We start from the raw sequence: 23,975 nt of genomic DNA on the forward strand, positions 1-23,975 counted from the left end.
AATTTATATAGAGAGTACTGCTTCTTGAAAAATATATTCTAAATTTATCTATAAATATATCGATCGTAAAATTTAAATGTTAATCAATATCAAATAAATATAGATATTTAATATTAATTAAGTTGATATTAAATATCTTCAATAAACAATAAATGTAAAAAAAAGAAGTAATAATTTTGAACAATGCTTGACTGAAGGCGAATAAAAATTAATAGACGCTGGATAAAAAAATAATCCTGCATATGAAAAATTATGTGTCTTTTTAATAAAAAAAATTTTGTTTTAAAAGAGAGGGAAAGATATTAATATTAAAAATTATTATATATCTTTCTCGAGAAATAACATTTTAACTCAATTATTATCAATATTATTATACATATTTGTATCATAAGTGAAAAATACTTTAATAATTAATATTAATGTATTAATTTTAATCGGACGTTTTTCATATTAATATTATGTACAATTAAAAAAAAATTATTTATTAATTAAATTTTTAATATTCTTAGTTTTTATTTTCACACAAAGTGAGATATAATATTAATATTGATTTTGATTACTTTAATCTAATTAATATTTTGCACGCACACATTTTTAAAAAAAGAAACATTCGTTATTTTGCACTTTCTGTGGGTAACTCACCATCCCTCGTACATTCCTGAAATCTCGCGGCCACGAGACATGCGCTAGTTGCGTGTCGTGAGAGGGGGTGTTTCGAGGGGGTGCTCGGCATCATTGTGCCAGTAACCCACAGATCCTCCCGGCGGCTCTATTCCGGTTAGTAAGCTCACCGACATTGATCATTGTTGCATTATCCTTACGTAAACAGTCGCGTGATTACGACTCGTGCCTCTCGTATTTAACGCACGATACGTCGCATCCGGTCAACGCGCCATTCTTACGATCGTTCCGCAGAATCGGTCAATCGAGGTCCTCGCGGGAACCAGTTTCCGTGGCGTCACATTTCCCTATGCTTTCTCGTCATCCGAAAATCCCCCAAAATTCGATTCTCGTGTACGAGGGTAGCAAGTCGGTGAATCGGGGGTGAACTTGAACGCGGTGTCGATCTGGAAACGCACTTCTTGTGCTAGTCACACTGCGCTACTTATTCTTAGCGCGTAAACATTTCCTTTCTACGGATATATCTACTACACCGACTGTGACCTATTCTCAGCACAGGAAATAGAATTATTTTCGGTAAATGTGGGTTTTTCGAATTCATCCTACTCGAGACATTTGAGATTATTCGAAATTGTGACACCCTACGGTGTGTGTAATATCGTAATTGCCGGAAAGTGGATCGCGCGATGCGAGCCAGTGGCGAATGCCGCATCGGTCAGACGTCCTCGGGCGCAAGTAGTGCGTTCCGCGGTACAGTCAGCCGTAAGAGCGAGCGCGTAGCGTCGATTCTCCGGGATTTCTCTTGCCTTCGCAGTGCCGTCGCATAGTGACAAGTTTGCCCCAATGTAAAGAAACGACGAAATATTCCATCCGATTGTATATACGAATATTTTGCATACTGTTCCGTTTCTAGATTGCGAATTAATCTAATGTTCGGACATAACAATTCAGAAAAGTATATACGTATTTACATAGAAAAGTTTTAAATGTTTTAGATAAGAATATTAAATTATATGTTCTACACAATGAAATGAAAACATGTCTTAAAATAATAGATAGAATTTATTCTTATAAATAAAAGTTAAAGTTTAATAGAGATAGAAGTTTTTTTTTTCATTCTATTTGCATGTGCGTGCGCTAAAAAAAAAATAACATAAAAGAAGACAAATTTTAGAACCTGAAATTATTTCTCTAGATTTCTCGTATAAATATAAAAACATAGATCATACGTAGCACACATTAAAAATTTTTATAGTCTTTTAAAGAACTCGAAACTATATGACAAAATTAAACATCTACTGTGCTTATATTTAAATATACAATTGGATAAAATAATTTTATTCTATATTGATATTTATTTAAAAATATAAAAATAGATGCAAAAATATCTAAATTCTGTTATTATGAAATCCGTTGTATGTGTGTGCTTGTGTTCTCTTAAATTGAGCAAATTATGCATTGCGAAGATTATTTCTTTCGTTAATAGTTTTTAAATACATTAAATAAGCAACATAAGTCATAATTCAAATGGTTATACCATGTAAAATAATAGTAGCAAGATTTACGAAGATAAAAAAATTTACAACACACGCATACACAAAATAACTCCATATGGACTTTATTGCATATGTTTAGATTATTACACACACTAATCTTCATATATTTTCTTACTATTTTTCTTTATTTAGAAAGAAAGCATAGCTATAGTTGTTTTCACACAGCTATAGAAAACTTGACGTTGTTATGTCATAATAAATTTAAGACCTTGATGTCGATGGCAAAAAATGTCAATCAAAGTTAAAAAAGTTTGATTGCTCTCGATATTCCTATTTCACTTCATCTTTTAATTTTATATTATACCCTCGCCTTTACAGTTTCGCTTTACAGTCGATACAACCTCGATAGGTAGACGGAGTGCGAAAGTGATGTGAAAATGTAATAGGGCAAAGGTCGTGATATCCCGCTGTTCGTTTCATCACATTATTGGACAGTCCCTCATCTCCTACCGTAAATCTAAGGAACCTCAAAGGTTGCCAAAACCGGTACAACTGTAGAATTTCCACTCCTTCATCATTTCACCTTTCGTTAGTTATTAAAGAAGAGCCAAACTATTATGTTTTATTACATTCACGATTTTTAGTTAGTTTTATTATTGCGTTTATTATATATTTTAAGATCTGTATAGATTGAATAAGTCATTTTGAAGAGAACATTATTATTCCAAATTCTTATTTTTCGCTCTATTATAATCTGTAATCATTATCATCCCATTTTTTCCTGTATCACTAAGCTATACACAAAGAAACATAACGCAAAGAGAAAATCCATATATTTTTCGATATTTTTGAAATATAATTTAAATGCTATATAAATAAAATATTTTATATTTTTAAATTTTATGATTTTTTTTTTTCAGTGATAAGGTGCAAGGAACTGAGGCGGGCATATGAGGGGCCGGTGCACGCGTATGTCAAGGCAAGTTTGAAGAATACTATCGGTGAAGGGGTCGTCAAGAGGACAGCAGTTCATCGTGCTACGCCGAATCCGGTATTTCGCGAGACTCTGATACTACCCTGTCCGGCGTACAACAGCCACTGCACCGGTCACAGGCCCACGTCCCTGGACATCGCCGTCTGGCATCGGGATCGTCGTGCAAGGTGAGCATGCTCCGCGAACACGAGGAAGACAGAAAGAGAAAGAGAGTTAGAGATACAAGATACTGACGCAGATTAAGTTTGTAAATCTGACGAGACCGTGGGAATGCGATAAAGTTTCAAATGGATCTGACGTCTACAAATTTATTTATCAATATCGGCGTGCCTCGAATTTTTATTACGTAAAGTTAATCGTGATTTGTATAATCGAGAGAAGTTCTGTAAATAAGGACAAAATTCATGACAGGCCGATTAATTAAAAAGCTATGAAACGAATAAAAGATTCTAATTAGTATGATAATGATCTAATCTTTTTTGCGAAGGAGATTTTTCAAAGATGAACTTTAGATTTCTTCTAGAGTAGTGGATTAAACCCCGGCAGAGATCACTAATATCTCAGTTACTTTTTCTATAAGAAATATTTCCAGTTTAATAAGATTCTATGTATCAATCTTTTTAACTGTATAAATAATTTTAATTTATTTACTTTAAACACTGTAATATTTTTACAATATAATTTTTAAAGAGAATGAAAATATTTAGGATAATGAAATAAATTCAACATAAATTCTAGAATAAATTTGCGGTTGGAGAATAGGTTGTCGCGATAAGGCTTTGACTATAATTGGTCTCGCTTGTTCCGCTAATCATAATAATCAGGCCGTAATAGGGATGTGGAAATTAACCTCGGCTGTGACTCAACCGTGTTTAATTTGTTCCGATAAAACCTCGTAAATGATATGACGTTAACTCGCGAGACTTAACAAGCACGTGATGTCTCGTACCGTGCGCGAGATAGCTATCTCTCAAAGTAAAAACCAAGACGGCGCGGCGTGGGAAAGCCTTGTGAAATTTGTAAAGCGAATCGCACGAGAAACAAATTCCACGCAATTTGTGTCAATAAATTGGCGAATTTGTCTCCATATGTCATAAATTTCTTTTTTGGTTTTCCCGTATACCGATTACAATGCGTATCTATCTGAATCTATGTTTACTTTTATCCACCGCGCCAAATGTTAAATTTATTTTTACGCATGCACGTCGATACGTTACGCTTCACGATTCGCCTCGTTTGATATTCGATCGACGATCGATTCCCTTCGCCTCCACAGCAGCCTTGGCTTGTTTATTCTTTAAATTTGTCCAATCGAAGTAGTCAACTTAATTTTAAGCTGTTTCGAGGAGTTCTCGTATTGGAAAAACGTCATCTTAAAGAAACTTCGTTTTCCCGAAGACGAGTATTATCCAAATACAGAGCTATGCTATTTGAATTATTATAGTTTGAATTATATAATTAAGTATATATATTTATTTAATAACAGTTGCTTTATAATCGCATTTTTTATGGTTGGAATATTTTCTCATAAATATGGAAACTTTTACGCCGAGAAAATATTATGTAAATTATAAATTTTTCTTTTAATGATTTCGCATTTTATTAAAAGTTGATTTATATATATAATATCAAATATCGAACACACACAGAATTTAGTATCTATTTGAATATATTGCATGAGATATAAATTATTGTTATCACAAGATTTCATGATCAGTTTTTGATTTTTTGTACTTTTAAGAACGCTCGAATTAAAGAAGAGAGAAAGTCTGACGAGAAATAAAAATTGACAATACAGAAATGTACGCAATTCTAAGTCGCGTGCTTTCTCGGTCGATGTGGTCCATCCGAATATTTAAACTAAATTCTGGGCATTCGAGTTCCCCTTTGGCGGTAGGAGGGGTATCGATTCCCCCAGATCCTGCGCACCACGTATACCACGTGCATCTCTCTAACACCTCTCTCCCCCTCTGCCTATTCACGTACGATGTGCGCGAGACATTATTACGGTCACGCTGTATATACATATATTACGTTATCTCGTGCGAATAAGACATTACTCCTATATATAATACATCTGCGAGCCTCTACATGTACGTATCTGCACGTTTCGTAGCTTTGCTCCGACAAGCAGAAATTTATATATGTCATTTTACGGCTCTTTCAGACGTAGCGAGCTGCTGGGCTGCATGACTCTTCCTCTGCCGCTGTCCCAGGATAAGGTAAATATCACTTTCGAATATTTATTCGGGACGTTTGATCGAGAAACGTTCGTCCTCGATTCGCTTAGAAAGTATATCGTGCTACGGAATGTATCTAGACGTCTTTACTAAAGTTCGCTTCAGCGAACTCCTATATCGAGTCTCTCGAAAGTTTGTTTTTTTTTGTTATAAATTATTGAAAAGTTTATTTTTTCCCTCGAGGGCAGTAAATATCGAAAAATAAAACATCAAGTATTTACTCAAAAGAGTCTCGATAAAGATGGTTTGTTTTGTGCGATTTATTTCAAATATATCTTGCGTTATATATCTAGACGTGTCTAGACTTTCTGTATAGTATAATGCAAGCTATGTCTAACAGATGTACTAAAGTTTGCTGCTATATTAGTCTTTAAATATTGAAGCGGTGTCTACAAAGTTTTTTCTTGCTACAAATTATTGAAGAATTCCTCTTATCTCGATTTGAAACTTCGAGTGCTTTATTCGATGAAAATATTTTCAAACGTTAATTGCTATATTAGATCTCGAGTAGATATTATAAAATACGCGCCTTTGTGCGCATTACATTATATTCTCTACATTATAATCATATTAATATATTATGTAATATGTATTAAATATAGGCTAATAAAAAAATAGTAGATAATTTGCGGCAATCAAATATATTAAGAAAAAATAATACTTTCACCGCAAAGTAATCTTCGTAATGTAGCTTAGGCATTAAAAAATAATGGCTGCTGGATAATATCGATGATTAGGAGCTTCCTCTTAAGTTACAGTTAAGCGGATTTTCTATCTCGAGCTCGAGCATTATCCGATTACTTGACTTTCGATCCGAGTGACACCCTAAATAATGTTCGCTAAAGTAGACAATCTCAATCGTGTAACATATTGTATAAACAAATGTAGATTTTTATATCTTGACATAATAACGATAAGATTGAACATTACTAAACTGATATATATTTCTGTTGTTTTGTAATTATAATTTAAAAAACATTCATCCATTTAAGCATCCATCTCAATTATTTTAAATAAAATTTTCGCAGTATCTCAAAATTATATCATTTAGTCAATTTTAAATTTGTAATGAATTCGGTCAATTAATTTTTTTTTTTTTTACAAAAATTTAACGAAACCGCCCTTTTCGCCCGTTCCAAGAATTTTTTTTTTTTTTTTTTTTACGTCAAATATTCTAATAATCAATTTCTTTTTATTTGATTGAATAAGGTTGTTAGATTTATTTTTCAAATAATATATATTTTTCGATCACGGGAGGACTAAAAGAGCGGGAATGACTTGCAGGAAGCAACATGGCACCCTCTAGAATCCGGATCCGTCCGAAACACGAGCACCCCTTTCGCGGGTGTACCTCAGGACTGCGTCGTGTCGCCGCCATTGTCCAAGGATGGCGAGCTAGATAATAACAACTCAGGGACGGACGATTTGATGTATCTGAGGCACCTGGAATTGGAACCGGTCGATCCACTGACAGGCTTACCTCTGCACCCGGGTTTCACCGCGAAGGGCGGCAGAACACCTTGTACTATTACCAGAAGCTTGATAAGACAAACTTCAGTCAATCAGGTGTGTTTAATGGCTTTAAATAGAAGCGTAAATAGGAAAAACTATTGAACTTTACTTTCGATTTTCGTGTAAATTATACCACATCATAAAGTGATGTATATATGTGTAATTAAATGTAATGGAATAATTAATTTATAACTTGTCGTAGTGAGTTATGTATGAGGGCTGTAAAATAACTCAAGTAAAAAAGAAGAGAAAGAGTAATTGTTAATAAAAAAGAGTAAGTCAAAAACATAGAATAAAACTTTTTCATACGAATTTTTTCGTTCTCGCGAAAAAGAACTTCAAAAATTTAAAAATTAATATATATAAAATGTAATTTATAAATGTTATTAATTTCTCAATTTCTAAAATTCCTTTTTTCAAAAACGACGCCTCGTATATATAAAAAAAAAAAATCTTATTTTACATTCTTTATTTATTTTTGCATGATAATTCCTTTTCGATTCTATCACGATTACTCGTTAATTAACTTTGCTAACTAAATATTTCATCATACATCTATCTGACAGATCCCATGGGGTTTTTCGTTATCGTGGGGCAGGCCACCTCGGGTGGAGCGCGTGGATCCGGGAAGTCCGGCGGAACGTGCCGGCTTACGACCGGGCGATCATGTGGTCTTTGTAGAAACGACGAACGTCGTGACGAGACCGCGGGACGAGATCTTGGGTCTTATTCAGGCCGCCACGAATCAACTGGTGCTGGAAGTGCATCGCAAAGGGGGCGCTCAATCGTCTGCCATCCACAGACCCAGCTCGGTCAACACTACCCTTCAAAACCCTTCCGTTACCGGTGCCAACAACCAACACACGGTCACATTCAATGCCGAGGTCGGTACCGGCGTCCTCGTGTAAATATAACGATACTCTATTAACGGTATATTCGTCGGTATCTTAATAATAAATGAATGAAAAACGTATGGAACAACAATGGTGACAAATTGACATGACGTTATATCTTTCAATTATTTATTAAACATTAGATGTAAAATAATTCTCTTTTATATCTCGATATTTTAATATCCTAAATATTTTTTATATATTTATATTTATTTATTTGTTTGGAAAATTATTTTACTCTGGATGCATAGAAGATGATGAAGAACGTAAAGTAACGATTTGTTCTCAATAAAGTATACGAATGTTTAGTTCTAAAGTTCTTAAAATAATTTTTCATTTTAATCGCGTGTAACTTAAATGTTTCTCTTGATATTCTCTCCGAATTGTTTGAAATATCTATATAAGCAAAAGGAACATTCGTCTAAGATTACATCACCTTACTACTGTTATTATAAGTGACTTTTTCTATCAATTTAAGATACCGAGAATATAGTTAATACAGCAAAAAGTACCGCTGTCAATGTCGTTTAAACTTATTCATTGAAATATAATCGTGCCGATCGTAAATTAATCGAAGATTGACAGTTAAGGAAATTTCCATTCCATCGGAACAATCGATCGGGCCATGAAACGTATCGAACAATTTAATTACAATATGAAAAGACAACATATTGTAAGAGGGATATGTATAATTTCCTCTTGATTATTTTCAACATCGTTAGATAGAAAAGAAATATGTATTTTTTTAATCATTATTAATATGCTGAATTGTGCATCGTCTATAAGTGTTAATGTTGCTTTAACGAAGCTATAGAACTATAAATCTCGCACGTGAATTGGCGCAAACGTGTCTGATAATACATATTCTATCAGATGAAAATATCGTCCCAGTTTCTCATTAATCTTATTTCAAACAATCAGGTAGATGTGTGATAATAAACACAGCTTGCTGCACCTGATATAACACAGTAAAGTTTAATTGCGCAAACTCGCGCGCTTTATAAAATCTTTACTAATTATTTTTTTAATTGACATTTGTAAATTGTGAAAATTGCAAATACTAAATTAAAACCACATAAATATTCTCGCATACATTTAGGATTTTATATATCGAGCAATTTTATATTTTTATAACATATTTTCATTTTATATATATATATTATAGCGGGAACAAGCGAATTTTTTTTGTTAAGCGCGTTATATATCAGCGTGCGTTATTCAGAGCTTATTTTCGCTTTGTACAAGGAGCGTCACACATGTGTGCATGTGTGTACATTGTTTTCTTTTTTTCTCCTCTTCATTTTCTTTGTATCTTACTTTTAGCGAGCGTGTAATGTATAGCGCGCGCATTCCTCGCGTGGAGGATGCCGTTTAAGTTATGATACGGTTATGTTTTGTACCTCGACCAGGTTGCTCTTTTTTGTTGTCAACAAGTTTTGTTTCCAACCTCATGCGTTTTGTTTATTCATTATACCCTTTCCACCCTCATCCCATGATTTTCAATTATCACCCGTTTTAATAAATTCATTCATTGAATCATTGGCGCTTCTCGATTTATATCACACGTTGTTAAATATTATAAAAGCTAATTTTTTATCAATTTTAGAAATTGCAAAGTATTTCTTATCTCGTTATTAGAACAGAAAGAAGGTCTTAAAATCTGCTAATAATATTATTTTATCTCCATATTAAGTTACAGGCAAAATTTAAAAAATCAGGTTACTTAAAATTATTTTCATTTTTAAGTATTTCGATTTTCAATTAAAAGCCGTTTCTATTACCACTCATCCTATATAACGCAAACTATCGATTGAAGAATTCGACAGTCCTTTACATTATTACACAACCACACTATATAACCTGCACTATTCAATTATCTTATACACAAACATAAACTACGTCCTTTACGTGTTAAAAACGACGATACTTTTGAGAAGCGCAACTATTCTCGAAACATTTTCTACTTAAATAATATATAGGCATTTATCTATTTTCCACGCGATTTTCTATAAAAATATATCTCCCGCCCAAAATTCTTTTGTCGCAAATTCTTTCATGTAGCAGATCTTCCCGACTATGGCACCTGACGCGTCACCCGATGAGGAATTAACTGTGCGCGAGACCAGGTACTGGAGCATTCTGAAGAACGGCCACGCGCGCTTCATGGTCCCGCTATGCGAGCGACGCGAGGTTCTATCGGCGACGGATTACCTGATTCTATTCCAGAATCTGGACGAGCTGCTCAAGCTATCCGAGGAAATCAGGGACGAGGGGGGCGGTGTCGACAGCTATCTCTGTAGAGTTCCTAAAATCACAGCTGCCTACCGAAGATACCTCAGTGGCCTACAACGTGCCTGTTGCCTCCTGGTCGCTCTCAGACGGAACTCGGCCTTCGCCAAGCTCGTCTGCGAGCCTGCCGTGCCGCATAAACGCCGCCCCGATCTTACTGGGGTACTACTCCTACCCTTAGAGCATTATAGGTTGGTACGATTACGCTAATTGCTTGTGTTTCTTTCAGAAAGATACCCAAGTCGCTTTTCGATTTGTTTCAATAAAATTTGCGTTTCAATGTAAAATAAAATCGGATTAAATTAACTTTGACGGTGCAATTAACTACGAAATTTTTGGGAAAACAACTATCGGTGTATGCAAAAGTAATAAGATATCAAAAAAATTATAATTTATTAAATTGCGATGCTTTTTTTTTCATCTTATTTTATTCGAAGCTACATCACGCGTTTCTTGTTATTAAAATAATTTTCTCTTATCGCCAAAATTATAAAGATGCTTCGATTAAGGGTAAATCAAATATATGTTTGTTAATATATCACCTTTTCGTATCTTTGTTAACTTTTAATTTTTAAACAGACTCTCGTAAAGTAAATATGTACTTTAATTTATAAAAATAAACATATAAAGATTAATACATATTATATGTATTATATATTAATTTATAAAAAATTATTAATATTTCCATACTGTATTGTGTGTAAAAATTGTTTTCTTATAAAAATCCTACGATATCATTTACAAAATTATTAATTAAATCTTACGTTAAAACTTGAATTAAGATTATGAGAATTGTACGATTACGAGGAGTTTTTAAAAGGCTTTTTAATATAAAAGAAATCTCTTTAGCGCTTGTAGCATCGGAATTTCTTTGACACTTATAGCATCGGAATCTCTTTGACGCTTGTAGCATCGGAAAAGCAAAAACCGTACCGTTTTCGTAGTAAATTCATGCTTGCAGAGAAATGACGAGATTGTTGGGTCAGGCGTCTCCGCGAAATTGCCAACAAGCGAGAGATTTAGCCCACGGCTATAGAGAAGCTACAGCTAACGCTGGTGTTATGGAGCCGCCGCGAGACACCGGAAGACCTCTGCTGAGTTTGCAAGAGGTGGAATCTCGGCTAGTATTTGCGAGATGCAAACCGTTTACTTTAGTAATGCCAGGAAGACAATGGTGAGCGCTTTTTTTATTCTCTTTTTACACTCCTTTTGAGAAATATATATATATATATATATATATATATATATATATATATGTAATATATATCATAAAGCCATAATAAATAACTTTATTACGAGAGAAAGCCTAATATATATATTTAGCTTAGAATTTATAAATATTTTAAAAATAAAAAGAATTACGATCCATGCAAATTGAGATCTATCTCCATAAATTATTTATTATCTATATGTATAAATATATATATATATATATTTTTTTTTTATAAGTTTCTTTAATTTCTACGATAATAAATAAACTATACTTTGTTTCTTGTATCCCCATAAAAATAGATAATTTTTGATATACAATTAACATTAACATCGTAACATTATTGCCTATTCATTTTGCGTCTTCGAGAATTTTTGATGAAAAATAGTTTGATTTCGCCGATGCTATAATTGCTATTTTTAACCGTGAAAAATTTTCAAATATAATATTTATGAAAAAATCGAATCTTCTCAATTTAGGCTCTTCGGCGGCGCTCTCGCTAAGGTCGAAGGTCGGGCGCGTCTGCAGCCATCCTGGGCATTGCTACTGACCGATCTTTTGGTATTCGCGCGAGTCTCGCGAGACCGCGTGCTCTTCGTCACCGAGGAGCCTCTACGATTGTCCAGCATCGCCGAGGCGTGCTTCACCGTGCGAAAACGACCGACGGAATTTCGGTTACAGGTCGCCGTAAACCCGAATGGCAACTCGGAGAACGGCCACGTCGAAATGGTGAACAGTGGCGGTTGCAGTCCGCACAGTCGACCTCGAAGACGCGTTCTCATCTTTCGAGCGCCTACCGCGGAGCTTAAAGCCGTCTGGCACAATCTTCTTCAACGGCAAATGTAAGTGAATGGAAGACCAGGCATTTTTTATATATATATATATATAAATAAAGTAGGAAATTTTTTGACGAAATCAAGCGGAGAGTCACGCGGATGGACAAAGTATTATTTACGGACGTCAATTTTTATTATATTTTAGCATCTATGTGAATACAGGCTGTGGCTTGAATTTGTCGGATCAGGACAGCCCGGAAGAGAGTTCAATCGCTGGTAATAATTTTGCCGCGATCAGAGAACCTACGGGGAGTGCGCAGGTAAGGGGAAAATATCGACAGTTCAAAAAAATTTGATTGTAAAAAATCAATATTCACGCATTTTTGCACACGAGAATAACAAGATAAAAAAGTAAAATTAAATTGCAAAATAAAATCTGTAATTTTTCGAGAACAAACTTAAATATTCAAAGCTAATCTTTAATATGATTTGAATAATTATTGAAAGTAATAATAATTTACACAATTGCACGTCTAATAAATTTTGAAATCAATGACAGATCGTGAGAGAGCCTCAACAACGTGAAGAAGAGGAAAAGGAGTCGCAATCGGGCGAAAGCCTGGATACGATCCTGAAGAACTCTCGAGAGAACAATCACCTGGCACAGTGGGTGCGCAATTCGCATCAAATCCCTCCTCCGGACAACGAAAGCTCATTGGAGGAATGGACGGCGGAGGAATTGGCGGCCCGAGCTCCTCGAGAAAGTAACAGCAGATCGACTAGCCAGGATACTGCGACGGAAGAGATCACGACGGCAAATTCCGACGCGGAACAACAAAGTACTGCGTCGAGTGCAAGTCTAAGTACTGTAAAATCGAATAACATGACGCGGAAGAATGGCAGTTACGTGTCTTCAAAGGAGAATTCAACGAGCTCTATCAACATTTGCCGAAGGTGCCATAGGTAATAATTTGCGTAATGTTAAAAACACAATCTCTCTTTTTCTTCTCTCCTTTTTCAGAATTTCTAATAATTTGAATATTTAAATATTTTTTCAATTTAAATAACTCATAGTTTTATTTTTGATTCACTAGTCATTTTTTTCACAATAAAATAAAAGTAAGAGTGAAAAAATTCTCTGGATCGTAAAATGCAAGATTTAAAAATTATTTTGTTAAGTGATTCTTTCTCTCTCTCTCTCTAATATCAGATCGTGATTGCTTATTACAGATCGGGTTGTCCTACTCCGCCATTACAGAGGGATCCGTTCTCCCCTTTACCCCCGAAAATTTCAGTTCTTCCACCGACTCCCGATCTCTGCACGAGACACAGATTGCGAAATGGGCTGCACGATAGTCCAGGATGTAACAGTCCCAGTTACACGCCTGCGGATGGAAACACCGAAGATGGCAGCGAAGATGACCTCGATTGTGACGGAGAACCCCCTTATAGGTACGATAAATTATTGAAAACTAATTAAAATATCTTTAAATTTGCTAATTTCTTAATTATTGGAAAGAAAATAGAAGTAATTTGAAAAGTTTGTTTACTTGATCAAATAAATTCAATCTGTGATAAATTATCACTGATTCATAAAACTGCGATTATTTACGATATAATAATTTATTCAATCTAAAAGTGATTACTTTCTTTCTTTATCTACTTGCTCTTCTTAACTAAACTTTAATTAATCCGATTTTCTATGCTTCTAACGACTGTTTTGCATAGAGCCCTGAGGCGATTCGGTACGATGAGCAGTCTGGATCAAGATGACGAGCTGGATGAGCAGGGGGAAGACGACAACCGAGACTTGGAGTCGCCGCCGTCCGGTTTGAGAGCGTGGACCGCTCGTGCGAGCAATTACGTCGTCAGTAAGATGGTTTTATTGGAACAGCTCAGCGAGGGTGTCGGTGGTTATCTTCTTCAACCACCAGTACCTCCGGAACGAACCGAGTTTTCGTTGGATCCTAACGACGAGGAAGGCACTACGTCCGGGGCTACTTCCGGCGACGATATATGGGGCACGCCGACTTCCGGTGGACCGGACGACGAGAGTTTCACGGCTAATTCGGTAATAATGTTTTGTGAGACCACGAACGGTACACGAATATTCGCATCCGAACGTAATAGCTGAAGCTTGAAAGCACAATGAAACAAGTTCCGCTGCGAGGAATTTTATCGCGTATCAAGCGGTCACGCAATTAAAGAATTTATCTCCATAAATAAATTCATATATTCATAGAAAATTGAATTATATGAGTATGAGTATTATTGTATATGAAATTGTGTATAGTAATTTATCAAAAATACTACATTTAAAGATAAAGATTTAAAATAATTTATAGAGATAGATCTCTCTCACAATCCGATTGCGATTCTTTTTATTTTTAAGATATTTTTGTATAAATTTTTTACTTTTTGTAGAGCTTTTTTGTCGAGTCTTTCGCTCATGTAATCAAATTTGTGAATATTTATAAGTTCTAAGATAAATATTAGATTCTCTTTCGTAATAAAAATTATTTATTACGGTCTATATTATATTGCGTACAGAAATAACGATTGCTTGATACGTATCATTATTTTTATATAAGCTTGCTTGAAAATGACGTAATAGCTTCAAAATATTAATTCACTTAAATAGCACTTCACATTGAATGTAAAAATTACAATCATATTTTACATACGTATATTATAATTTAAAGTTTTTGCAGAGTACGAGTTTCAACGCACAATGTACACACATGCACAAACATAACATGATAATATTATCGTAAATTGTACCAAGTAATCTTAGCATTCAAATGTGATCTCTGCAAGAGTATTATTCCAAAAATTATAGTTCGTATTTAATCCCCACATTTTTTCGCTGAATGTGTATAATCCTTGATATGGCGACTGTTATTTGAGACAGATAAATTCGCTTTTTTAATTCTCGATATATAGCCGTCCATGATACGGAAACGCAGCGTAACATACATACAAGATAGCACGTAAGCTTCGCACGCTTGCCTGCATGACGAACGGCTTCTTGCCTTCTGTTTCTCTTTTTGCAAAGAATCACTAGCCCGAGCTGTGCCTGACTTCCTTAGCCGCCGCCGAATGGCTGCAGCAGCGGCGGTGCAGTCGTGAACACCGGCGAGGACAATTACGGCCTAAACCTATCGACGGAAGATGACGTCGATCAAGAATTGGAGAACGAGGACTGCTCGTTGCCAGAGCTGAGCATGGACCAGCTGCTTGGCGGTGGCGGTAGTCTAGGTTCGTTGCGCTGCTTCCTGGGTAGGAGACGGCTGGAGCCGCTGCCGGAAGAGGAGGATTCGCCAGGCAGCGGCAAGCATCAGGTCGGATGGTGGTGACAGCGGTTTCAAACGACGTCCAAGTCGAACGTCTGCGGAAATGCGGAGGAGCGCGACCGCGTCTTCGCTAAGCTCAGCCAGGAGGACGAAGAGTTTCGCCGCAAGATCGTCGACCTGCACCGCAAATTATCGGATGTGGACACAGACGTAAATTATGAACCGGAAGCGATCGGTTCTCCCGGCTCCAAGAGCTCCAGGGAGGCTGAACGTCTGAGGGAATTGGAAGCTGTCGCGAGAAGAGCGGAAGAAACGAATTCTCGAAATGTCGAGAAGATGAATGCGGAGAGGAGACGAGAAGAGATGCAAAAGGAGGATGTTGCCGAAACGAGCGACAAGAGAAGACAGAGAAGTAAAAGACAGATCGAACAACTAAGACGGTCAAAAAGATTCGAAGAAGATTTCGACGATCAAAATAGTACGATGAGCCCATCCAGCAGCGGCGAGACGAACTTTCTGAATAGATTGAGGATAAAAAGACGGAGCATGAAGCTGCTGAGTTTTTTGAGCGGAAAAGCAGCGGATCGCTCGCAGGAGGAAAGGGCAGCGCGATTGTTGAGGATGTATATGCCGGACAAGGGAGGGTCTAGAACGACACAGAATACAATCTCTATTCATCACACGTCGAGGGACCGACGCTTCTGGAAACTGCGCAATCGAAGACGAACCAGTTCCGCATAAATTTACAAGATCTGTGATGTAAGTGACGGTTTACTCGTGGATCAATTGTTATTATATAGTGAAAAGATATGGCCATTGGAAAAATCATTTTTAAAATGAGATATGATTATGCGATAATTGTATATCGTTAAAATTACAAACAGAATGTAATACAATATTATATACGATTAATTTAATCCAAAGTGCTGAATTTATATAAAAAGCCGCATTCTCTGTATGGCATGCGCGCTTCAATTTGAAGAATGATTATTAATATATTGAAATATATATTAATAATATATCAAAATATAAATATATATTAAATTATTAATATTTAGTATTATTGTTGATATATTGAAATATATTAATAATATTAGTATTACTAATCAGGGAAGATATAATGATATGATATTAATGTGATAGTACAGATAATAATTGGTTGCAAATATGCAAGTACATTTAAACATGGCTGCAAGGATTTAATAAGATCTGACACACGAGTGAATCGTCATTCAAAAAATCGTATTGTTAAAAAAAAAAAGAGATAGCAAAAAACGCAGAAAGAGGACGGCAATTACTGTCTCTCCATTACTAGGACTTCCAAAACATTCGCGTTACTGAAACTTTTTAAATTCCGTTCGAGCATATACAAGGCCGAAATTGTTTTCGTAGAGCGGTAGTAGTGGATACGAATAGCTGACGTTAGATTTAACTACAGTTTCAATCTAATTCACTTCTTAGTATTGCAAAGACGTAAGATTCGCAAGGCGCCCTTTATCAGCGGCGACGAAGGTAATTCCAGAATTAGTCGATCGGGTGCAGTTTTTGAACTGCGCTATTAGTATATTTGCTAATCGCGGAAAGACAGAACGTCCTCTGGACACGGCCTACAGTGAATTGTTTCCGAATCATTCGACAACAATCGAGATCGGCGAATCTCGCTCGCCAAGTCCAGACTTTTTCTGAAATTCTACTCTTTTTTTTTTTGGAACACTGTATCTCTAGGTAGGTCCGCACGACTGACCCAAAGCGGCACTCATCTTTCACTTATTATACTAGGTACTAGGTGACCCGCAATAAGATATGTTGACATTTTGGGCGGCATCGGAATCACTTTGCGTCAAAGAGTTGAAATAAATGAATCGATTCTAAAACGGCAATGTAACAATAATATAATCTTAAATTTATTTTAAGATTATATTATTATTATAATTGTGTTATTATTATACAATATTATACAATAATTTATACGCAATCTTTAAAAAATATAATTTAAAATTATATTATTATAAATGGAATATGTATTTGAGCTTTTTGGCTAGAGTGAATCAGAGAACCTACAATTGAGATAATAAAATCTTATTGCGAGGCATCTTACAGAGATATCTTGCTCTTGCCTATAAAGTGTCCCAAATACATCACAGATATACTTGCAAAGGTCACAGATTCCAATACAATTAAAAATATCATCTTAATTTATTAATAATTAATATTAAATATTTTATAAATTACACTTCCAAAATAAATATCTCTTAATTTAATAAAGTTAAAATTAATTAAGAAATTTTACGAAATTCTGGGCATATGGGACACTTTAAATAAATTAAGAATTAAATACTAAAATTTTAACATTATTGTTAGTAGGTTGTAAACCGGTCAATCGACCGCATATGCAAAATATAAATAAACTATATTATTTGTTCAACCGTTTATCTTCATACTTTTTAAAGCGCAAAGTTATTATTATTTGCAAATTATTTTTATATATTTTCATAAGATGTTCTTATATATAAATATATATATAATCGACACCGTACTCTTTGTTATAAGATAGAAAATATTTTGAAAGTTTTTTCTCGGCTAAAAATAAATTATTGAGGAATTATTTAAGATTGTGGGTTTCTAGATTTATATATATTAATGACTGTAGTGCAACAAAATTATTTATTATATTCAGCATTTGTTTCAAAACATAGTACGTCCTTCTAACCACTTAAGTCTCAGTTTTTCTTTAATAATATCACGATTCAGTTTTTTTGGATCATTTACAAAGTTTATTGTAGCTTCTTCGCGAGCAGGGTCTACTTTTGGTATAACCATAAATGTGCCATTTTCATGTAAATATGTGCCATTTAGATCATCCGCAGTTGGCAGTTTATCAGGTAACTTTATAGGACGGATCTTTATCAGATGTTTTACCTTCCAGAGCATAGCACAAATTTCTGGCGTGTTTTTGACGATCATTGGAACATTGACGTGTTTCTGTAAAAGTGACGATTAAACAAATAAAAGTTTGTCAAATGCTATCACACTATCCTTTATAAACTATAGCTACAATTACCTTGTCCTCAAAACCGAGAGCATTCAATATTTTTTTCTCCCACCAAGGATTACCCGCGAAAGGTTTTACTCGTTTTACAAATAAAAGTTTGCTCGGCTCAAACGGTGGATCAACATGATTTGGATGTCTATAAATATGTATTTCTGAATAATTCAATCAATAATTATAATTATAAGATATATTATTATCGCATATAAAAGGCCACTGCCTTAATTCTTTCAGTTTCATACAAAAACAATATATATTATAAATTTTAAAATTTTCTCTATTTATCTTTAGTTACATAAAAATATTCGAAATTATTTTGAAGACTATAAACATAGGATATATATTGTATCGATGTGTCGAAAATTAATTTTCGAAATTCAATTTTAATCTATGATCTGTTTACACAAAATTTATAAATATTACTTATATACAATAAATATATCATTTTTCATAAATTTTGATCGGCAAAAATGTTCTTGTAAAAGAATTAACGGGTACATCTTATAATAATCTCACTTACCTAGGGAAGTATTTAACATTCCCATATTTTATACCCTCTAGTTTACCCTCCTCATCTTTCCATTTTGTTTGTCGTCTTACTTTTTGCGAATAATAACGCACAAAATTAAAGAAAATCGTTGCGCGAGATGTCATGTTGTAATCACAAGTTACAAATGAGTCTTACGTAAAAGCAGACGTAACGTTGTATAGGTTAGATTAAGCTTGCTTTGTAACACGTACAAATCAATAAAAAATCTGTATCACCACGTCAACGATCACAATTGTTCTAATAAATTTCTTCGATTATTTATATAGACTTTCTCTCTTTCGCGAGCTCTTCCTTTTTATTTATGAATTATAATATCGCACAAAATATATACGTGATCGCATGTGATCGCTATATCAGTTCTTTCGTTACTTTACGTATGCCATTGCATAAACGAGCGACGCCATATGTATTAATAGCAAAACTTCATATAGAGAATCTATTTTATCGTCCACAGATAAAATTGACAGATCATCGTCAGAGTAAAATAATGCATGCGTAGATTGACGAAAACAAATAAGTGCAACAATTATGCAGATACAATGCAACATAAAATTTACTCACCAGTCGATGTGCCGATGTAAATGAGTTTCCACCGTCTCTGTTAATTCTCGATTTTGCATCCCACTCTCGTGGCTTGTCCGTTGCTTTGGATGACATTCATACTCGCGTGAGTCGATGACGAAAAGAAAAGCGCGGCTAATTACACTCGCGCGGGCGTTAATTACGATCGCCCGTTACTTTACACGACGTTTATTGCATGCGCGACGCAATTTCGGGCGAATATAAATCATGGCGAAGGCATCTGATGAATAAAAATTCGAGCGAAAAATTTTTGCCAACAATTTCTCTCGCGTGCTTGAACGTTCATAAGATCGATGAGAACTTAATTGCACGCAGGTACCTTAATCCATAAATCCGCTCGATGCTCTCGCGCGTCGCGCGATTCCCACGGGCGGATGAAAGCGTTTTGACGAATGAAACGTCGCTTATATATCGCTGTCAATCGCGTTGACTCTGACATTTCACGACGATGCCTGGGATCGCCCCATGCGACGGTCCTCGATATTCGATCGTACGCGATATTCACTTCCGATGAAAATAATTAAGGCGAAAGGGGAAAACGCGCAGCGAGACGCAACACTCTGCTTCGAATTGTCCGGGAACACCGCGTGAAATTAACTGACTACATGAGTCGTGAAGTATGTGACTACATGAGTCGTGAAGTATGTGACTACGTGAGTGGAAAGTGTGATGCGGTTCGAATTCGAATCGCCATCATAACATGAGAAAATATAATTCAATATTTCAAATGTAATAATTTACGTTTTAAATACAATTTATCCTTTAATGCAATTAATATCTAATCATATTAATATTTCAATCTTGCTTATATGCTCAAATATGTGAGAATAATTATATAATTACTAGGAACAATTACTAGTAACAATTACTAGTAATAATATTTATTACTAGTAATAATTACTAGTAATAATATTTTCAAGAGATTAAAAGAGTGGTCGTATATCATACGTATATGTAAAATACGAGTATATTAATGCTGAAGCAAGTGTAGAAAAGAATGACAATATTCTTACTAGGAATGTCGCCAGTGAACCCATGGCGAGATCGCTCCGCATTTTTCCGCGACGAGAGTGAATTCTGCACGCATACGAACAGCAAATATATCGAATGAAAGGACGAGCAAGTACCGGATGAGTAGATTCTTCGATTGATCGAAGTATATTGACGTGTTCATCAGTTCGTTCTTCGGCTGATTCGCTTAACGGCTCATGAAGTTGCCATCCGGTATTTCGAATCTTTCCTTGAATACGTGACTACGTGAGTAAATAGAAAACTGATGATGTTATTATTTTGCCATTTTCATAGAAAAATATGATAATTATTTTTACGTTATATAACTTCATCCGCGCATAAAATATTATTTAATCGTTATTTTAATATTTTTCTGTTATGTATATGTAATAGATATGTACTTTCAACATGGGTTCGTGCAATTTCAATCGAATAAAACCTCGTGGAGCAGCAGAGCTGGCCGTCAGCCAGCTCTTTTCGCGAAGAAAACAACTTTGGTGGTTGGGGAGAAAAGAGATGCGAAATATCTCACAGCGGTAAGTCCGACTTGAGTTTAAAAGTTTCTCATGCAAACTCATTTCCACGCGAGGGCGATGGAACACGCCTAAGGAGTTCGCAGCTTTGGCGAAAAATAAGAGAAAGAAAAAGAAAGGGAAGGAAAATAATTTTACGCGCGCGAAAAACGAGCGCATCTGCATTTCGTAGCGTGTCTTAATGAACTGTGTATATGTATATCGTATATGAGAGAAACATAAGTGCAAAGTTTTTATTTTATTTAATTTCTTTTCATATTTTACATATTATTTTTATGTATATAAAGTGCGACAGATATATAAAATATAATTTGTTGGCAAACTTCTAAAGAGAAAAGAAATTTATATATATATATATATATATATATATATATATATATATAGAGAGAGAGAGAGAGAGAGAGAGAGAGATTTCTTGACTTTGTAAAATTACTATGTTTCTATTCCTTTTATTGTTTGCTTTAAAATATTTCGATATTATCTAAAAATGTCTTAAAATATCTTAACTTCAATAAGATAAAGAGTATTACCCTTTTTTAAGGAATAATTGTTTCCTCTCTACTGCCAAAACAAATAAAACGATAACTTTGTCATCGTAAGGTTATGACAATATTGCTTTAAAAATCCCTGCTTCCATTCTAAATCTATTTTAGTGTATGTACAAGAAAAAAATTTCTTATCAATCATCCTGAGAAAGGCAACTATTTTTATTTGTCTTTCCTTTATCGGAAATATCATTTTACTTTTTAGCGTATACGGATAAATGAAAAGACGGTCTTGACATCACAAGTTACGATATTGTTTTAAGAATTCCTAATTGGATCCTCGAACTATTTTAGTTTAAATACAAGAATACATAACATGTTTTTTATCTCTGGAAACTATAATTTTCATTTATATCTCTCTTCTATTGAAGACACGATATTACAATCTCTGTGTAGGATCCTCAGAGGGGATCGTATTTTTGCGCTTCTCTATCTTTTGCTCTCTCGTTATTAATGTTAAAAGTTTCTTTTATATCTTGTGGATGCTACCCAAAACTCTAAATAAAAAGACGGAATTACAAAAAAATTTACGTCCAAAATATTTAAAATTAATTTAAAATATATATTTGTATATAAAATTTAATATATAAAATTTAAAATATATATTTGTATATAAAATTTAATATTTTGTATATATATATATAAATCACAATTTTTCATGTGTCGTATAAAGATATATTTAAGTATTGGGAGAGGTAGATTTTTTCGCACTTTTGGTTTTTTATTTAGTTCTGGATTTTTTATTTCGTACTATCCAGAACTAAATAAAAAACTGAAAATGCGAGAAAGTCTACCTCTCCCAATACTTAAATATATTTTTATACAACACATGAAAACTTATATATGTATATATATATATATATATACATATATATATATATATATATATATACATATATAAGTTTTACTTATATATATATATATATATATATATATATATATATATATATATATATGTAACTTATATATATATATATGTGTATATATATATATATATATATATATATACATACATACATATATATCATAGTACGTAAAATATTTTGGCAGCGAATTAAGATAATACCTAACATGGTATTTGGCCTTGGCGGCATAAACATTGGCGCGCGTAAACATTGTTTATATATCACGGTCTTGTTATTATTTAACAAAGACACTTGAATAGAACTGTAGTGGGGCGAGACGCTCAAATTCCTTTCTTACGTGTTATCATTCGCGCGGCGATACTCGAGCAATAAAGTCGCGGTGCGTCGTCGGTGCCGTCGTCGTGCCGCGGATGGCTTTTCGCGTCTTTCGCGTCGCGTGTCGACACAGCATTGCCACGAGTCGTACAATGGCTCATATGTGGCACGCGCATTTGTGCGTTGAACGCACATCGGTGCGTCGTCGTTGCCGTCATCGTGCCGTACGAGCAACGATGCGTCGCGTTGTCGCGATATCGCGTTTTCGCGTCGTCGCGTCTTCGCGTTGGACTTTTATCTCGTTTTCACGATTGTCATCGAGAATCATACTTCGTTGCCGGCTAAATGGGATGTCTCTCAGCATTGCAATCTTTAATATATTAATACCTATTAATATAATTAATTTTATATTAATATCAATTAATATTAATACTATATTAATATTATATATTATATAAATATTTGTGTATTAATAAATTTAATATATTAATGCAGGAGCAATGTTAAAACGCCTCAGTATCGCGGCTGAGGTGAATGCCGGCCGCGTAGCAACGTATGTTCGTGCATAGTATAGATGCATGTTCGCGCGGTTAATCTTGAACTTCGGTTCGAGAATCGGCTGTTGAGGGCACGTTCTGCTCCGACGAACGGTTCGGCCCGAATCGGTTAGAGTTCGGTCGATTGTTTTGGAATCGTCGTTAATGGGTCCCTTCTCTTGTACCGTCTAACAGCACATTGTAGCGATACTAACATGTTTGGCATTTGAGGAGTCGGCTGTATTAATTAGGTTCGATTTTCGCTCGCTAGAGAAGTTGATTTCCCGCTTTCGAAGTGATCTAGATTGTTAGCACCTAGGAGGTGGGTATCTTCATTCTCGACCCGTCTATCAGCCTTACGATAAACCCGGCTCAGTCTGTACGATAGAGACTTGGTGGTTCGTATGAAATCGTTCCTAACGAAGTTCTAGTCGGCCCTCGATGGGAGCAGGCGCGGGTCAAGAGTCGAGCGAATCCCATTCGCGTCGATTCCATCAATCGATTTCGTCTTCTTCCGCTTCCGCTTAACCTTTGCTCGAAGTAATCGGTGAATTCCCGACTTGTCGACTCGAAGTATGATTTTCACGTGAAGCGGGGTTCGATCGTGCCGAAATTCGAAAGTGCGGGAGTGTCGTTCAAAGTATCGCGCTACAAGTGCGGAAGT

The 23,975-nt window shown here is 34.9% G+C and overlaps 3 protein-coding genes across 5 annotated transcripts in view; 1 reads left to right on the forward strand and 2 right to left on the reverse strand.

Annotated features, from left to right (window-relative positions):
- Window positions 1-15,399, forward strand: part of Psgef (Protostome-specific GEF) — a 52,664-nt gene extending 37,265 nt beyond the window's left edge. The window contains exons 5-16 of one of the 3 annotated variants that reach the window (XM_070315500.1): window positions 3,038-3,278; window positions 5,279-5,333; window positions 6,636-6,917; window positions 7,430-7,747; window positions 9,818-10,236; window positions 11,007-11,219; window positions 11,735-12,097; window positions 12,237-12,351; window positions 12,591-12,994; window positions 13,262-13,483; window positions 13,760-14,102; window positions 15,121-15,399. In XM_070315500.1, coding sequence (XP_070171601.1) covers window positions 3,038-3,278; window positions 5,279-5,333; window positions 6,636-6,917; window positions 7,430-7,747; window positions 9,818-10,236; window positions 11,007-11,219; window positions 11,735-12,097; window positions 12,237-12,351; window positions 12,591-12,994; window positions 13,262-13,483; window positions 13,760-14,102; window positions 15,121-15,387 — 3,242 coding nt within the window. In that variant the 3' untranslated portion in view covers window positions 15,388-15,399. Of the gene's footprint in view, window positions 1-3,037; window positions 3,279-5,278; window positions 5,334-6,635; window positions 6,918-7,429; window positions 7,748-9,817; window positions 10,237-11,006; window positions 11,220-11,734; window positions 12,098-12,236; window positions 12,352-12,590; window positions 12,995-13,261; window positions 13,484-13,759; window positions 14,103-15,086 lie in introns of all 3 variants that reach the window. The other 2 variants (XM_070315501.1, XM_070315502.1) reach the window with 2 other exon arrangements.
- The window catches only part of LOC138944668 (protein gooseberry-neuro), a 60,783-nt gene extending 40,671 nt beyond the window's left edge, over window positions 1-20,112 (reverse strand). The window contains exon 1 of the mRNA XM_070315507.1: window positions 19,485-20,112. The gene's annotated coding sequence lies outside the window, so the exon portion shown is untranslated. The remainder of the gene's footprint in view (window positions 1-19,484) is intronic.
- Window positions 17,970-19,304, reverse strand: Mrpl30 (mitochondrial ribosomal protein L30). Its single transcript, XM_070315509.1, has 3 exons — window positions 18,894-19,304; window positions 18,386-18,512; window positions 17,970-18,306 (listed from the first exon to the last, which is right to left on the reverse strand). The coding sequence occupies exons 1-3, from the start codon at window positions 19,025-19,027 to the stop codon at window positions 18,010-18,012; spliced, it is 558 nt and encodes a 185-aa protein (XP_070171610.1). The 5' UTR covers window positions 19,028-19,304; the 3' UTR covers window positions 17,970-18,009.
- Window positions 20,113-23,975: the final 3,863 nt, after the last annotated feature.

Source organism: Polyergus mexicanus, unplaced genomic scaffold (genome assembly GCF_030449975.1).
Source record: "Polyergus mexicanus isolate NDT 795.1 unplaced genomic scaffold, iyPolMexi1.0 SCAF_2, whole genome shotgun sequence".
Classification (NCBI taxonomy): domain Eukaryota; kingdom Metazoa; phylum Arthropoda; class Insecta; order Hymenoptera; family Formicidae; genus Polyergus; species Polyergus mexicanus.